Below are 15,742 nucleotides of genomic sequence, written 5' to 3' on the forward strand. Positions count from 1 at the left end.
AGTAAAATAAGGATCTCACACTGCTTTTTCTGTACAGTGTGCAGATATGGCTACAATGATGGTGAAATTGAGTGAAAAAATCATATAGGATCTCAGTGTATGAAGGTTTCACTGTTACTATACAACTGTAAGGGATTTTTTTCTTCTTTTTTTTTTCCCCCCTAAATATTCTTCTCCCCAAAGCCCCCAGTACATAGCTACATATTTTAGTTGTGGGTCCTTCTAGTTGTGCTGTGTGGGACGCTGCCGCAGCATGGCCTGATGAGCGGTGCCATGTCCGTGCCCAGGATCCGAACCAGCGAACCCGGGGGCGGAGGAAGCAGAGCGCGGAGAACTTAACCGCTGGGCCACGGGAAAGGAAAAAGAGGAAAAATTTTAATTTTTTAACTCATTGTACTAGCCTGCTTGGGTTGCCATAACAAGGTACCACAAATGAGATGGCTTAAACAGTAGAATTTATTTCTCGCGGTTCTGGAGGCTGGAGGTCCAAGGTCAGGATGCTGACAGGCTTGGTTTCTCGTGGGGTCTCTCTTCCTGGCGTGCAGACTGCAGCCTTCTTGCTGTGTCTGCAGGTGGCCCTTCCTCTGTGTGTGCAAACAGCTCATGTCTCTTTTTCTTATAAGGACACCAATCAGATTGCATTAAGTTCCCGCCCTTATCATCTCATTTAACCTTAATTACATCCTTAAAGGTTCTGTCCCCAAATACAGTCACACTGGGGGTTAGAGCGTCAACATATGACTTTGAGGGGACACAATTCAGTCCACACACCCATGAACCAAAATTATTCCTGTTAATGATATTGAAGAAGAACTGCCTCCAGGGAGTCAAAACCAGTTCTTTCAGTAACCCTGTCACCTAGACTTGTGTCCAAATTTGTGCTTAGTCTAATTCCAAAGCAAAAAGATATTTAAGAAAGATTGCCTAGTACCAGTACTAAAGTATTTCAACTTTATCAAGAAAATTTCTGGTCATCCAGTTACTTTCATTTGATTGTGAAAAACTTACAAAAGTCCTGATTATATTTCTTAGAATAATATTGCTAACATATAACAGTATGTTGGGCTTTTCTTAAAAGCCTGTTAGGCCGCAAGCCCAGCTGGGCTAGGGCAGGGGGATATCACGCCGAGAGACCGAAGAAACAACCGGAGACTGCGAGCCAGACGTATAGGTTTATTGGGCCCTACATACTGGAGCGAGTGCAGCGGCCGCCGGCTGGATGGAAGAACGCGTCCGCCCGGAACCGGCGGAGAGAAGCTTGCGTAAGTAGGCAGAGGAACAAAGCTGCACACTGGCCAAAGGGCTGTCCTTGGTACGACCAGCGTTCCCAGAACAGTAGCTCACATGGAGGGTCCTGCGTCCCTGTAAGGCGTGCTGTTATTCTTGTGGGGTTAGGGAGGGTCCGGGCTGGGCAGGCCCAGATTGTCAGAAATCCCCGCAGCTGGGCGGCCTGCCCAGAAGGGGCCAGAAGGACACATGGTTGCAACGGGCCCGGGGGTTTCTGCTGAGCAAGCAAGGCCCAGGCCCTACAAAGCCCCAATCCCATTTTGAAAGCAGATGTTTCCTTTATGCTTAAACCTCTTTACTACAAGCTGAAATGAATGCTTGTTTATTGGTACAATATGAAACCATAAGATTAAAGTGTAAAATTCTTGACTTGGTTATTTGGTAATGTTTACTAGATAATAGAACTTTCTTATATGTTCAACTTAAGAGCTAGACGGACTGTGAATATCTGTGCTGCTTGATATACCTATGCTATTATTACCAGTGTCATTAGAATGCATATTTTCAACTACATGTCCATGTTAAATTCTCATATTTGTAAGGAAGGTGTGTCTAAATTATTGCGATTATTAGCAACAAATCTCAAACTATTTTTTTGCATTATAAAATATATAATCTAAGATTTGTGATGCAAACATATTTCTAGATATGTGATCTACGAAGAGATCTTTGGGAAACTTTGATAGGATCTTTAAAAAATTGTGAAATATAATACATATTTGAAAAAGTGCCTAAAATAAATATGAATGTACAGTTTGTTTATAATGCTGAGTGCCATGTAAATACCACCCAGATCAAGAAATAAGACTTCACCTCCACCTGGAAGCCCCCACGTGCTTGTGCCTGGTCATAATTTTTTCTCAGTTCCCTAGAGTTCATCATTATTCTGACTTTCATCATTTCCTCCCTTTTCTTTATAGTTTTCCACCTCTAAATGCATCTTTAAACAATATAGTTTTTCCTATTTTTGAACTTTAAGTGAATAGAATCATGGTGTGTGTATTCGCTTGTATCTTGCTTACTGCTTACTTTTGGAAAATTAATCTGTGTTGTTATGTATAGCTCTCCTTCATTAAATGTCATGGCTGTGTAGTATTTCATTGTCTAAAAATCCATGTAGATGGACGTTTAGGCATTTGTAGCTTTTGGCCATTAGGAACATTGCTGCTGTATTTATACCTAGATCCTGGTATACATGTGCAAGAATTTCTATTAAGAGTAGAATTGCTGTGTGGAATGAAAATATCCGTATCTTCAACTGCAATAAATAAAAGTAAAAGCAACCACTGCATTATAAAGCAATTATACCCCTTTCTATGAAGTCCCGCTCAGAGTGTAAGACTTCCCTTGCTCCACATCTACGCCAACATTTGGTTATTGTCAGCTGTTAACACTGTGTGTGAATCTAGCGGGTGTGTGGTGAGGTTTTAATTTGCACTTTCCTTACTAATGAGTTTGAACACCGTGTTATATGTTTATTGGCTACTTGAATTTCCTCTTTTTGTGGATGACCTATTCAAAACTTTTGCCCAATTTTTTACCAGTCTGTCTTCTTAAATCATTTTGTAGAATTTCTCTATTTTGGGTACTACTCAGTTATACATGTGGAAAATATTTTCTTTCATTTTATGGTTTGTCTCTTCACCCTTGTAATAGTGTCTGTGATGAACAGAAGTTATTAATTTTAATGTACTCCAATACATCAAAAGTTTCCTTTAGGGATTAGTGTACTTGTGATTTGATCATGAAGTTATTTATGTATATTAAATACTAAAAGCTTATACATTTGCATTTCACATCCACCTGTCTTTTCCCTAATACTACACTACATTAATCATTGTAACTTTATATCGTTTTGATATCTGACAGAGCAAGTTCTTGTTCTTTTTTCAAGCTTGTCTTGGCTATTCTTGGTCCTTTGTATTTCCATATATGTTTTAGAAACAGCTTATCAAGTTCAGCAACAATAACAACAAAAACCCATTGGCATATTGAGTGGAGTTGGGGAAGATCTGACATCTTTACAATGTTTAGTCCTTCTATCTATGAACATGGTATACATATGCATTTATTGAAGATTTCTTTAATGTTTCTCAGGCAAGTTTTATAATTTACCCCACAGAGATGTGGTGTATCTTGTGTTATATTGATTCCTAGGTACTTGACTTTATTTGATGCTGTTATAGTGTTAATCTAAGTCCATTTTGTAACTGATTCGCTTATATGTAAAAGTGAAATTGATTTTAGAAACTACCAAACTGTTCTCCAATGTGGCTTCACCATTTTGTATTCCTACCAGGAATATATGAGAATCCCAATTGTTCTTCATCCTTGTTAGCACTTGGAATTGTCAGTATTTTTTGTTTTAGCTTTTACAATGTGTATGTAATAGGTGTGGTAGTGGTATCTTTTCATGACTTTAGTATTCATTTCCCTAATGGTTAATGATGTTGAATATCTTTTCATGTGCTTAGTTGCCATTTGTATGTCTTCTGTGGTGAAATGCCCAAGTTCTTGCCCACTTTTAAGTTGCGTTATTTGTTTATGTATTGTTGAGTTTTAAGAGTTCTTTATACATTCTGGATACAAGTCCATTGTTGGATATGTGATTTGCAAATATTTTCTTTGCATATGTAGCTTGCTTTCATTCTCTTGAAAGTGCTTTTGGCAAAGAAAATGTGTTTAATTTAGATGAAGTCAAATTTATCAATATTTTCTTATGGATCATACTTTTGGTGTCATTTCCAAGAACTCTGCCCAGTTCATGAAGATGTTCTCTTGTGTTTTCTTCTAAAAGTTTTATAGTTCTACATTTTACATTTAAGTTTATGATCCACTCTGAGTTAATTATTGTATAAGGTACGAGGTTTAGGTCAAGGTTCATTTTTTTCTTTGCATATGGATGACCGCTTGTTCTAACACTGTTTGTTGAAAAGACTGTCTTCCACTGAATCACTTTTACACCTTTGTCAAAAATCAAATAGCTATATTTTTGTGGGTTTTTTCCTGGACTCTATTTTGTTCCATTGATCTATTTGTTTATCTTTTTGCCAACATCACACTATCTTGATTACTATAGCATTATAATAAGTCTTAAAATCAGGTAGTTTGATTCCTCCAACTTTGCCTTCTTTTTCAAAATTAAGCTCTTCTAGTTTCTTTACTCTTTCACATACATAATCTTGTTTATGTCCACAAAAAATACTGTTGGGATTTTGGTCGGAACAGTATTAAATCTATAGATCACTTTGGGGAGTTTTACATCTTTACTAGGTTGCATTTTCCAATCCATGAACACAGCGTCTTTCCATCTAAGTCTTCCTTGAGTTCTGTCGTTAGCATTTTTAGTTCTCAGCATACAGATCCTACGCATGCTTTGTTATATTTCTACATAAGAATTTCATTTTTTGGATCAGGCCATGCTGAGGCGGGGTTCCACATAGCACAACCAGAAGGACCTGCAACTGGCATATACAGTGATGTACTGTGTGGCTTTGGGAAGAAGAAAAAAGAAAGGTTGCCAGTACTATGTTGAAAAGTATCAGTGGGAGAGGACATCATTGCTTTGTACCTAATTTCAGGGGGAAAACATTCAGTCTCTCACCACTAAGTATGTTGTGTTAGCTGTAGATTTTTTGTAAATGCCCTTTATTAGGTTAAGGGAGTTCTATTCATAGTTTGCTTAGATTTTTTTTTAAAATCAGGAATGATGTTAGATCTTGTCAAATTATCTTTCTGTGTCTATTGAGAGGATAAGATGGTTTTTCTGATTTATTAATATGGTGAATTATATTAATTTTTTTCCTACAGATAGTGAACTAGTCTTGCATTCTGGGATGACACCCACTTGATCATGATATCTTTTTATATTTTTCCAGATACAATTTGCTAATGTTTTATTGAGGATTTTTGCATCCATGTTATAAGGGATATTGGCCTGTAGTTTTATTTTCTTGTAACCTCCTTGTCTGGTTTTGGTATTAGGGAAATACCTTATAAAAGGAGTTGTGAGGTGTTCCTTCCTCTTCTTTTTCTTCAACAGACGGTGTAGATATTAGTATGTATTATTTCTTCCTTAAGTGTTAGTAAAATCTGTCAGTGAAATCATCTGTTCCATTGAGTTTTCTTTTGTGGAAGGTTTATTTTTTAAGATAAAAATTGATAAGGTTTATTGATTTCTTCTTGGGTGAGTTCTGGTAGTTTGTATCTTTTAAGGAATTGATCCATTTAATCTAACTTATTGAACTCATGGGCATAGATTTGTTCATAGCATTCCCTTCTTGTCCCTTTAATGTCTGTGGGATCAGTAATGATGTCTTCTCTTTCATTCATTATATTGGTTATTTATGTCTATTCTTTTTATTTCCTGGTCAGCTTAGTTAGAGGTCTATCCATATTATCTATCAATCTTTTCAAAGAGCCACCTTTTTATTTCATTGATTTCTGCTGTAATCATTTCCTTCTGTATTTTGTTTGCTTTAGGTTTGCTGTGATCTTTTTTCCAGTTGACTAAGGTCAGAGTTTAGGTTCCTGATTTTAGATCTTTCTTGTTTGTTAGTATATGCATTCAACGCTATAAATTTCCACAAAGAACTGCTCTCTGTCTCCTACAAATTTTATGTTGCATTTTAACTTTTATTTGGTTAAAAATATTTTAAAATTTCCTTTGAGAGTTCCTCATTGACCCCAAGGTTATTTAAAAGTACATTAATTTCCAAATATTTGGATACTTTCCAGGTATCTTTCTAGTTTAGTTCTATTTTAGTCTGAAAATCTTTGTATCATTTTTACTCTCTTACATTTGGTCAGGTTTGCTTTATGGCCCAGAATACTGTCTGTCTTGGTGAATGTTCCATGTACACTTAATGAGACCTGTATTTCACTGTTGTTGGTTGGAGCGTTTTATACATACCCATTAGGTTAGGTTGATTGACTGTGCTTTTCATTGCTAAGCCTTCTGATTTTCTGCCTACTTTTTCTGTCAGTCACTGTAGAAGAGTATTGCCACTTCCAACCTAAATTGTGGCTGTGTCTATTTCTCCTTACAGGTCTGTTTTTGCTTTATGTATTTAGTTTATACGCATTTAGGATTTTTACGTCAAGAAGAGCAGAGTGATCTTGGGTGAGTCTGCTCTCTTCAGTTGAGACAATCTCCAAAGGGGGATGACAGCTGATTACTGAAGGCACTCCCAGAAATTAGGAGAAATCCTTTATTCCTGAAGGAGGATCTGGACACCGCATCACAGCATCTACCAGAGGAGTAATCAGGTTTTCTAGTTGAGTCTGTTTTAATGATGTTTTCCTAGGAATTGGTCTATTTTGTTAAACTTTCAAATTCATTGGTATTAAAATTAACGTCTTCCAGTTTTTGTTTTATATATACATTATCTGTAGTTCTCTCTCCTTTTTCGTTTCTGGTGTCGGTTATTTGTGCTTGTTTTCTTTTTCTTGATAGAGGCTCTTGGGGCAACTGGCAGCCATTTAAGTGATTAACTTGGGGGTACACAGGCCTAGTCTTCTTACCCTAACTTGAGACAGGTTAGGAGATAGGAGAGGTCATTCTATCTCAAAATTCAACATAGGGTTGTATGAGGCATTCCACTGAGAATGGATCACAACTCAATTTCTCTCCCTGTCCAATCTTCCTTCCTTCCCTTCTATGCTGGTGTTGATCAAGAGCACTCTGTAATCTATTATCTGTTTTATTAGTCTTTAAAGATAAACACTAGTAAAGACTCCATCGCCTGGCCAGGGGACATAAAGCCAGGCTGCAAGTCATCACAAAGGCTGCTTAACTTTCAGGTCACCTTCACCCTGAGGAGTTAGCCCTTAAGTATCCTAGCTTAATACTTGGTGTACCATCAGTGTCTGCCGGACACAATTCAAGTTTTTGAGTTTCTTTTTTGAGTAGTTCTAGCTATTTGTAAGGATTAATATGTCCTGACTTTTATTATTTCTTAGAGGTCTTCTAAAGAACAAAAGGAAAATTATTTTTTAAAATATGGAATAAAACTCATTCTCTCTTGCAATTACCATATGTATCCACTGGACCCTTGTATAAATCTAAGATTTATTACGTAATCTTATTGATCTTATTTTTCCTATATTTTGAAACATTTTGCTGTAGCATTTCTCTGCATGAAAACGCTATGAAGCCAAGATCCTTTTCCTTTTAGTAACCACAGCCCGAGTAGAGATGCTCTTCACAGACTTGTAAAGATGCTCAATAATCTGAGGGTGCATCTCTAGGTATCTCTACCCATAATAGGGCCCTATCTTTCCTTACTATGAGTGGGAATGGTAAGGAAAGTATGTTTAAAAGTTGTAACCTTTAATTTTGAGGCCTTCTAGGAGTGAGAAACTATTTTGGGAATTAAGTTTCGGAAAATACATAAAGTTTTTTGGGTGGTAGATGGAGAAATATAAAAGGCTAGTCCAAATAAATGGTGTCTTACCAACAATGTATTTATAGTATTTACAAATACCATAATTTTTATCTTCAAAGTTAAGTCTTAATTAGTCCTCCTTGTTCCCCAAAGAAGGAGGATTATAGAAGTATAGATCAGTGGAAGAGAGTCAGAAAATGTTAAGTTACTGTTGTCACTGCAATGGGAAATGGGAGGGAAGAAAAGAACCAGCACTTAATCAAGCACCTTCTGTGTACACCTTGCTATTTAAGACTCAAAACATCCTTAAAGGAAGCTATCACTCACGGTACTTCTTTTACAGATGAAGAAACCAAAGCTCAAAGAAGGAAAGTGACTAAAAGTAACAAAATGGGAGGGTTAGGCTTTGAATCCAGATTTGTCTGATGTCAAAGTCTTGTGCTTTTTCCACTAAAATATTCAAAATTAATATAAAAGTCTTTCTATTTGATTCTCAATGTTGTGACATATTTTTCACCTGTTGCCCCTTAATAAATGATATCAATGTTGCATTTGGAGGTAGTATCAAGATACAGAAACATAGTATAATACCACTAATTGTATTTTCAATTGTCATTAACGTTTTATTTGCCTATAGCACTACTCCTCGAAGACCCTGACTCCAAGTGAGTTTTAAAACTCATGCTATTGTCAGCTGAGAGACACTAACCCTAACTATCTTTAGGAACAGTGTGGAACAGGGCCCGGCACAGTGCGCGGGTGGGTAACTGTGTAGTGAGTCTAAGCGCGGTGGTCAGGAATCTTGCCCTGCTCACAAGGAGGCAACGGCAAGTCACTTTACTTGTCTCACAGTCCAGAGAAGTGACTTAGACCTTGGATTCTCTAAGGCCTCTTCATGCTCCAAAATAACGATTTACAGACTCACCAGAATACCTGGTTCCAATACAGAGTATTTATTCAGAAGACATATTAACATGCTCAGATACACAGAGTAAACCACTTATACACGCCATTCTCAGCGAACTGTAAAGAAAAACTAACATGAACAACAAGATTAAATATTCTCTGAGAAGTTTTTGTAGTTTATAGCTATCACATGCCATTTGCATATTAGAAAATTATTAACACTGATATATAAGCTGTTTTCCAGATCTTAGATGAAGTCTTAAAGTAACTTTTTGGTGAGGTGAAGTTCACAAAAATTTGCATTGAAGTCTGAATGTAAATTAGAGACTCCTACAAGCTCTGAAGAATGCAAGTGTGATTGAGGATCTGTATTCCCAATGCTATCCAAAGTAGTTTCCTTTCCAGAAATCAAATGCTCTTCATCACCACATGGTAAGCATCAGTGCTCAAATGAAAATTTTAGGGCACATTAATTCTTAGAGGGCACTATAATTTTTAGTTATGAACAAGTAATAAATCTTTATATAAGATGTCAATGACCGAGAATTTAGGCTTTCCAAAGAACATTATTTCCTTACGCCTGAAAATAAAATTCTATCGAGTCTATATATTTTGACAATTAGTTCTAGAAGTCTGTAAAAAAATTATCTAAAATAGTAATAAATGACAGCTACCACTTATTGAGCACTTACTTTGTGCTAGACACCAAGCTAAGCACTTTACATACATCATCCCATTTAATGTTTGCAATAACTCGAGCAGTAGTGTTAACTCTGTTTATAAACAAGAAAATGGAGGCATACAGAGGTTAAGAACTTAGCTAAGTTCAAACAGCTTTTAAGTGGTGGAACCAGGAGTGTAAGGCGAGTCTGCCTGACTGCCATCCCAAAGCCAGCGCACCCAATCACTACATTGTGTGCCCCCTGCGAGCGCCCCCGACCTGCGACGGCCAAGAGGAAATCAGTAGCTCTGTGGTACATTCACAGAATTATAATTGGCATCGTTAGAATAAGAAGCAAGACCAATTCCAGCGGAACACAAGAGACCCTGCTCATTTAAATATTTTTATTCACACGTCTTTCCCCAACATCATTATTCTAATAAGATTATAAATACATGAACACCTGAGAACATGCAACACATTCCACAAAGGAACACAAATGCACAGCACAAGTGAATAAAGAACCCAAGTTATTATATACAAAGTGCTTTACAAAAAGACCTTGTGACATATTCAGACCATATTTATTTGAATACTTTCCAATAATTACCAAGAGATGCATCATTTATAAATAATATTCAAAATCTCCTACTTTCTTCTATAATCCAAATTAGTATTTCAGTTAATCAAGCGAATAGCTGTTCTGTTGCCTTTATATGATAGTTAAGGCAAGTCACATGGCATCAAAATGAAACCGATGGGCTTCTTGTCGTTTTTCTCTATCATCTGCTTTCTGAAAAAGAATTTGAGACTAGTTTATAAATGATAGGAAAATGTCAAGAAAAGACTCACTTCTGAAATATAAAGTGGCTAATTAAAAAAAAGCCCTCAACAATTAATAGATTAAAGGTGTGATTTTATTATGCAATAATCTTATGAAATATTTTTGTAGTTTACAGTAGCTATTTTATAACTAATGATCCACTAAATTGAATTTAAAAACCAACAAGAAATGTTCCTTAAATACTTAGTTTGTTGTCATTTATTATTTATGTGAAAGTAGGAGTAAACATTAGACTCTGTAAGGATGGAATCAACAATACATTTCCCCCATTAGTTAATAAACAAGTCTAAGTGAATTATATTAAAGTACATTAATTATTTTTGGTTAAGCTATTGATTTAGCAGATATTTATTGACCCTCTGCTACCAGCAAAGTACTGCGCTTGGTATTTTGAGGGACTTAGAAAAGCCTGTTTTGTATCTTGTTCTCAAGGAACTTAAACCCTAGAAAGGACAAAGCAAAACATACTGAATAACTGTGTTTTGGGATAAAAAAGTGAAGAATGTTACCAATATTCTGAGAGAAAGATTATTTCTAGGTTGGGGTGAGGAAAGGGAAAGCTTTGAAAAGATAGTATTTATGGAAATGGAGACAGAGGCATTCATTCAAGCTGGGGTGGAACAGGAGCAATCACGGGGAGTCCGGCAGGAGCGCGGCACGTGTGAAAGCAACTGGGAAGAAACAAGGTGGGAAAGGTGCATGGTGGAGTCCCATGGGAGTCCAGGAAGGCGAGGCCAAGCAGCTTACACTAATTAGGAGTGGCAGTCATGAAAGGTTTCTGAGCAGAGGAGTGACAGGATTAAGTCTAATCTTATTGATGAGTAATCTGGCAGCACTGTGCTAAATGGAAGGGAGAGAAGAGAGAATGGAATCAGTGAGACCAGGTAGGACACAACAAGGAGCTGAGCTTCAAGCACTGGCAGTAGGAAGAAGAAGTGGAGGCAGCTGCAGAGATTCGTAGGGAGCAGAATCAATACGGCAACTGATTGAATCTTGTAGGAAAGGAAGAAAGAAGAGAGACGGAGCTTTAGAATAGTCATGGACCACATAATGACGTTTTGGTCAATGATGGACTGCATGTATGATGATGGTCCCATAAGGTGAGTCTGATAAAGCCTGGGTATGAAGTAGGCTGTACTATCTAGGTTTGTGTACGTACACGCTATGATGTTCACACGACGATGAAATCGCCTAACAACGTATTCCTCAGAACATATCCTTGTCGCTAAGCGACACAGCACTGTACGGGTTTTAAGCTGCTTGTCCGTGATCCAGGTAGAGCCGTTTGGCGACAGTTGGAAATGGGGGAAGAGACTTTTAGAGAGAGATGAGGGCTGGGCATATTTGAGGTGATACCTGAAGCCATGATTTTAGATAAAATCGGCAGAGAAAGTGTAGAAAGAAGAGGGCCTAGGGCAGACCCTGTGGATGGGGAATGGCAGAAAGGAGCAGACAGCGCAGGTGAGAGAGAAGCGGTCACAGAGGCAGAGACTCAGCACCACAGGGAGGCAGCTACACGGTCCAATCCATATTGTAATGAAAACTTTAATCTTTAGCCACTGCATCATTATTGTTGTTATGTTTATACTGTAATCAGATCCCCTGAGAAGTTAATGAATTAGTTTCCTTTCCTTCCTAGGTCTAGAGCTATGTAATGTTCCAGACTGTGTCCTGACACTTGTCTACAAAGTCTGTAGGGTCTGAGCTTATCTCTTAAGTTGCCATCTTAAAAGTAAGTGAATATGTAACTTTATGTCCTCATTTTGATATGTAAAGGAGCAATTTTTTTGGAGAGACAAACCTATGAACATTTATCAGAACAATTAACATGTTCTCTTTTTCATGAGTTACGACAGCTAAGATAAAACAGATGGTAATTTTAGTTAACAAAAAATGATGATGATTGGCATGACAATCCAAAGAGAGTAGGTACAAAAAAAGAAAACCTTTGGGACACAAAGAAGTCTTTTTCAGGGAACCTTGTTGGAACCTACTAGTTTTGTACTTAATATATGTTCATATACAAACAGAAATTAGCTTTTTCAATTTATATCTAAACTGCTGATAAATTTATGTAGTAGCTTCTTTTTCTCATAAACATTGTATAAAAAATCTACATTTTTGGAATTTTGTCTTTAATTATCATTTAGGGTGTTACACTAAAGAACAGAAATCAGTTTAGTTTAGTGCAAGAATAATCGATAGATGGAAGAGAAGTTTTACTTTAGTTATTACTTCCAACCTAAACCATGAGAAAATCATTTAACCTCTCCGTGCTCTAATTCTTTATAAAGAGATAGGTGCTATTCCTGGAAAAAAGTGTCCATGGCTCTATGAGTGACATGAACAGAGGCTCATTTAAAAAAATGATTATTTTCCAAGCTATTATGAAATTGTTTCTAATTAAGTTTTTCTATATACCTGGTGATTTTTGGGGGATCACTTTATTACTAATGAACAACATGAGAGTTTTAAAATAGTCTTCTCTTATGATTTGTATGAATTGCTGAGACTTTAGTAACTTAAAAGGGACACTATGGACAGAACTTGAAAAATCAGAAACTCTTGGTCATGTGAGAAAGTTTAAAATAAAGTTTTTAAAGAGCAATCTATTACTATTATAAATTAACCAAAGCTAATGTTCCATTTAAATGAACAAACCTTTTCCTGCCAATGTAGAATGCCAATTATTGCCAAGATGAAAACACAGACACCGATGAGAGCTATAGCAGTAAGTAGAACAATGTTACTTGGTGTAAGATACAGTTTGGCACTCCAGCTGTAGATGAAAACAGAAGAGCTGAAATTACACATTTTAACTTGTAAATAACAAAATTCTACTGAGATCAAAAAGCAAAACAGCTTATTAAAGAATCAATCAATTCATTCATTAATTCATTCGCCCATCTATTCATTATAAATAAAAAGGCAATTAAACTTAGATAGGGCTAAAAATATTGATGATCCTGCAGAGTTCACATTTTACCCAGAGAATTGAAATCGAATTTTTGATGAGATGCTTCAATGTTTTCATTGATCCTGTGTGAGGATTACTCTTAAGTAAACCTATCAAGGGTACTTTGGGTAATCTTAGACATTGTTTTGACATCTTGATTGACTTGCTGAGTTTGAAACCTTGAACTCTAAGGCTATGTAATCACAAGATTTTGGTAAGGTTTCTATAATTGGCTTATTTTTTACCCCTGTTCACATATGTATTTTGACCAATGAAAACGACCATATGTCCAAGTGGGTGTAGACAGATGGTTTGTGCAAAACTTCTACCATTTCTTTGTCATGTTGTAGGGTTTACATACTACAGTGATGATGTAACTTCTTACAAAATCACTTTTAGTCCCTCAGTGTTAATGGCAACATACAGACTTTAGCATAAGTAGGACTAGCTCTTTTTCTCAAACAGTCCACATGATATAGCTCCTACAAACCCTGACAAGCCTAAAACTGAGGTCTGCATCCCCAACACTGCAGGTGGTCTACACAAAGAAGTTTTTGTTCTCTCTGAAAATAAATAATGGATATATTTCCATTTTAAAAGTTTAATAAAGGTAAGATCATTCTCATGACTAGCAAGTAGCAATTGACTTATTTTGGGATAATAAAAATTTATTGATGCATAAATTAGCCCCTAGTCAATAGATCTCAAAATACACCTCAACCTAAAATCAATTTGGGTTTTTATTACATACGTAAATTTGAAAAGAATATTTCTTCAGAAAAAGCAAGAGAAACATGAAAAATATTAAGATTATAGAAGAAAGCTATACCAGAATTTTCAGAATTTCAAGAGTAAGAAAACAAATACTGTTAATTAAAGTTGAGGTTAGTTATTCTCAGTACCTTCATACTTAAAAAAAAGTTTTTTCATGAGTATTTTTGGTGGTTCTACTTTTTAAATTAATTAAACCCATTCATATAGGAATTTTGGTAAGAAAAAAAATTGGGCAAAAGCCCAATCCTCAGTTTCTTACTCAGAAGCAGTCATTCTTAACAGTTTCTTGCATATCCTTCCAGAGATATTTTATACATATGTAAACATACATACACAGATATCTTCTTTTTAAAACCATAAATGGGTGCTTACTATGCATACTCTAAATGCATTTTCCTTTTACTGTCTTTTGCTTACCACTCTATTTTAAGATATTGTCCTGGTAGGTCATGATATTACTCCATACAGAAGCATCATAATTTATATAGTTTCCTACTTATGGTACAGATTTTCTAGTTTTGTTATAAATTTCATGTATAGAAAACTAACAAACACACAATACAGACTCATTAAAACAATCTGAACTCGGACTGTAGGTGTTTCTATTGATGTTATCTTATTTCCAGCATAATGAGCATAATGCTTAAGAAAGTTGTTTCCTTAAGTAGTTTGGCTCTACAGCCCAGAAATCCACCATGAAACACATCCAGTGGTGTACTGGTAAACTGGCTCTCGGAGGGGGGGCATGTTGAGAGGGTGGGGAAGCCCTGATTGGCACTTGCCAATTTTCACAGTGTAAATACTCGAATCATAGCTGATTTTAATGTGACTCACTCAACAGAGGTGGAAAGAGATGCATACAGTTAGGTCTTGAGGTGGCTTGAGCTGGTTCTAGAAAACCACTGAATACACCCCAACTAAAAATTTAATAAAAACAATATAGTCTGTATTTTGAGAAGAAATGTAAAAAGTAGGACCCCACTGGTTACATATTCAGAGATGGATTACACTGTTTCTCTTCAGTTATTTTTTCATATTGCTATCAGACTAGCCTTAAGAACAAGTTATAGTCTTCCCAATGATTTTAAATTTTAGTCAATATCTTCATCACCTATTTTTTTTAAAAAAGATAGAATCACTCTAGTAACTTGAAGAAAAAGAACAAAGATAAATTAAGGATTTAGAGTTAAATGCTATATTATGAAAGGAACATATTCTGCTAAAAATGATAAAAAAACCCTACCATTCACTGAAAACTTCCTATATGCTGGGCACTGTATTGCATCTTCATCCTTCTAATGTAGGTGTTTTTTCTCCCATTTTACAGATGCAGAAATTGACCCTCAGAGAGGACAAAGGACTAGCTGCCAATCTCAGTCAGCAGTGGATCGGAGTTTCTAGCCTATGTCTGTTTGACTCCAAAATTTTTGCCTAACCATTGTGGGAGATATACTACTTCTCAAAGCATTTATTAAAAAGATTGATGCTTATTAAAAAATTCAGCATCCTGAAATTTTAGAATTTATAGCTAGCAAACTGAAGACCAGTTTATTTAAGCGGAATAGGAATAAATCCCTAATTAGTCAACCTCTTGTTGTTCCAATAAGGTTTAATTTATTCATGAAAAATGCCAGGGACCTTCAGTGTAGGTATGTTAAAGTTTGCTTTAAGCAAATTAAGTGATGGCACTCATGGGAAAAAGTTTGTTTTTTTTTTTTAGGAAGCTTAGCCCTGAGCTAACATCCGCCACCAAGCCTCCTCTTTCTGCTGAGGAAGATTTGGCCCTGAGCTAACATCCTGCCCATCTTTCTCTATGTTATACATGGGATGCCTGCCATAGCATGGCTTGATAAGTGGTGTGTAGGTCCATGCCCAGGATCAGAACCGGTGAACCCTGGGCCACCGAAGTGGAGGGTGTGAACTTAACC

General features: G+C 36.3%; 1 protein-coding gene and 1 long non-coding RNA gene across 5 annotated transcripts in view; one reads left to right on the top strand and one right to left on the bottom strand.

The window, feature by feature from the left end:
• Positions 1-8,606: 8,606 nt before the first annotated feature.
• Positions 8,607-15,742, bottom strand: part of ITFG1 (integrin alpha FG-GAP repeat containing 1) — a 284,107-nt gene continuing 276,971 nt past the window's right edge. For 2 of the 4 annotated variants that reach the window (XR_011499061.1, XM_014867980.3), the window contains 2 exons: positions 12,746-12,863; positions 8,607-10,033 (listed from right to left, as the gene is read on the bottom strand). Coding sequence is in view for 2 of the 4 variants with exons in the window: in XM_014867980.3 (XP_014723466.1) it covers positions 9,974-10,033; positions 12,746-12,863 (178 nt within the window). In the remaining 2 variants the exon portion in view is untranslated. Of the gene's footprint in view, positions 10,034-12,745; positions 12,885-15,742 lie in introns of all 4 variants that reach the window. The other 2 variants (XM_070500645.1, XR_011499062.1) reach the window with 2 other exon arrangements.
• Positions 11,048-15,277, top strand: LOC139042376 (uncharacterized). The gene is made up of 3 exons (XR_011499063.1): positions 11,048-11,184; positions 11,724-11,816; positions 15,142-15,277. It is a non-coding gene; the product is annotated as an uncharacterized lncRNA (long non-coding RNA).

Source organism: Equus asinus, chromosome 28 (assembly GCF_041296235.1).
Source record: "Equus asinus isolate D_3611 breed Donkey chromosome 28, EquAss-T2T_v2, whole genome shotgun sequence".
Classification (NCBI taxonomy): domain Eukaryota; kingdom Metazoa; phylum Chordata; class Mammalia; order Perissodactyla; family Equidae; genus Equus; species Equus asinus.